The following is a 2,368-nucleotide window of genomic DNA, read 5'->3' on the forward strand; positions in this document are numbered from 1 at the left end:
CCCCCGGCTCGCCGAGCAGGTGACGCTTAAGGGCTCTGTGATCACGCTCAGTTAACACCGTGTAACTAACATCGCTCGCTTCTTAGAGCTGGGACGGAAGAGCTCGAACCCGGAGGCTGGGTATGAAGGTGGGGTAAGAAGCTTCCGGTGCTGGGACGCTGATTTAGATCTGTGCAGGGTGGAAAGTGACGCTGGGCACTGGCCTGCCTGTTGGAGGTATGGCCGGCTGCTTAGGGGCCTCCTTCCCCCCACTAGTGCGCTGTTTAGAAAAAGCTGCAATGAGATGACCTGTTGGAGCGGGTCTAGAGGAGGCCACGGAGATGCTCCGAGGCCTGGAGCCCCTCTGCTATGGGGACAGGCTGGGAGAGTTGGGCTTGTTCAGCCTGGAGAAGAGAAGGCTCCGGGGAGACCTTATAGCACCTTCCAGTGCCTGAAGGGGCTACGAGGAAGCTGGGGGGGACTTTTTACAAGGGCCTGTAGTGACAGGACAAGGGGGAACGGGTTTAAAATGAAAGTGGGGAGGTTTAGATTGGATATCAGGAAGAAATTCTTCCCGGAGAGGGTGGGGAACCACTGGGACAGGTTGCCCAGAGAAGCTGTGGATGCCCCATCCCTGGAAGTGTCCAAGGCCAGGCTGGATGAGGCTTGGAGCAACCTGGTCTAGTGGAAGGTGTCCCTGCCCATGGCAGGGGGGTTGGAACTGGATGGTCTTTAATGTCCCTTCTAACCCAAAACTTTCTATGATCCTATGAATTCAGCTGGTTTTACAGTGGGATAAAACTGTAGGATGCTTCCATTTGCCTTTTGCCCACTGTGGTTTATAAGAAGCGAGTTCATCTTTCAGTTTCTTAGGAGCTGCATTTTTGAGGAGTCGAAGGGTAACTGGGAGCTGTGAAGTTTTAGTAGCATGACATAGGTAATTTTCATTCTCTTCCCACGCTTTGGGTAAGGAAATGGCTTATGTTTCCTGAGCTATCAGCCAAGTGATATTTGTGAGGATTGTGTTTACTGGGGAAGGGAGCATATTGCACTTAGGGTGTGCTTGTTCCACTCCTACTGACTTTTCTGGATGTCCCTACGTGCTCTATGTTTTGGGGAGACTAATATTTCCAAATACAAGTGACAAGTGGCATGTGGTATCAAGACAGAAGTGTGTAACTCAAATTATGTGGGTGACCTGGATACTGCTCAGTTGGCTTATACAATAATCAACTTCTTTCTGAAGTGTGGGCTTTTAACTTATTGTTAATTATAACCTCTTCTGACAAAGCCAGTGTTTTATCCACGCATCCTTTTTATATTCGTTTCCCCTCCTTATTTGTAGGAATGCAGTAAAAGATTTTTTATGTCAGGATCAGCGTGTAGTGAGGGTCGGCTGAATTTGTTCCCTTTCACCTTCCCTCAGCCTTGGCTCCTCTGTATTTAACAAACAGTTCAGAATTCAGCAAGAATGGGAGAATATCAAGTTTCTTGAGTTTGTGTTTTTAGCATATAATACAACAAGGAATGTTGTTCAAAAATATAGCTAATAAATAGAATTCTGAGTTCATCATGATCTAGTCAAAACCTTTCTCCCTTCTGAATCAAGCTACCTTTCTGCTTCATCCTAGAAGATGCTCTGGGTGTTACGGTGGCAGCTTTTCTAAGGGGTACGGTATAATTTGTCCAGACTTTACAGAAAAGTACTCTTTGATGAAACAAACAAAAAGCTAGGCTGAAGGTAGGTGAGTGACTGGTCTGTATTAGACTATGCCTCTTGTAGAAAATGATGAGTTGGTCAAAATTCACTTGGTTTCATGTAGAAGGCTGATGAGCTACAGCCTGAGGAGTTCGCTGAGGGTTGGTATGTGTGTTGTCGTCTAGTTGGGCATATGTATGTAGGCAGAGTATATGAACCAGTACCTAAACTGTTACATTCACACCTCCTGTGTTAATGAAGAGTCTCTTGCAGTACATTTGTTCTGAGTTTAGAAGGATTTCTCATGAAATAATTTTGAAAATGTATTTTATTTTGTTCTTAGTGAGAGTTACCTGGTTAAATAAGATCTCCTAAGGATAATCTCCAAAGATGGCAGCTAGTGCAGGTAACCCGGAATTTATATTCAGCATTCATCTTGCTATCTTGTGGCTAAGAAACACGATTACCTGATGTTATCGATTGTTATTTAGATGAATTTCATGTGTGCAGAAAAGAGATTGTGGGGCCTGCGTTGTTATACTTCAGATTGGAAGAAAAAGTTCTTTGACCGGATAACTTTTTGTTTCTTCGATAACAACTAGAAAGCAACCTTGCCGAGGCAATGACTTGGTTTTCCGTATTCTGAAAATGTGCTTCGTGTTTTAAGAAACTTTCAACTCCTTCCTGCTG

At 44.8% G+C, this 2,368-nt stretch overlaps 1 protein-coding gene across 1 annotated transcript in view; it reads left to right on the forward strand.

Annotated features, from left to right (window-relative positions):
• The first annotated feature begins 2,068 nt into the window (after window positions 1–2,068).
• Window positions 2,069–2,368, forward strand: part of RECQL (RecQ helicase-like) — a 16,607-nt gene continuing 16,307 nt past the window's right edge. The window contains exon 1 of the mRNA XM_010146787.1: window positions 2,069–2,084. Within this exon, the coding sequence (XP_010145089.1) occupies window positions 2,069–2,084 (16 nt within the window). The remainder of the gene's footprint in view (window positions 2,085–2,368) is intronic.

This window comes from Eurypyga helias, unplaced genomic scaffold, assembly GCF_000690775.1.
Source record: "Eurypyga helias isolate BGI_N326 unplaced genomic scaffold, ASM69077v1 scaffold15812, whole genome shotgun sequence".
Classification (NCBI taxonomy): domain Eukaryota; kingdom Metazoa; phylum Chordata; class Aves; order Eurypygiformes; family Eurypygidae; genus Eurypyga; species Eurypyga helias.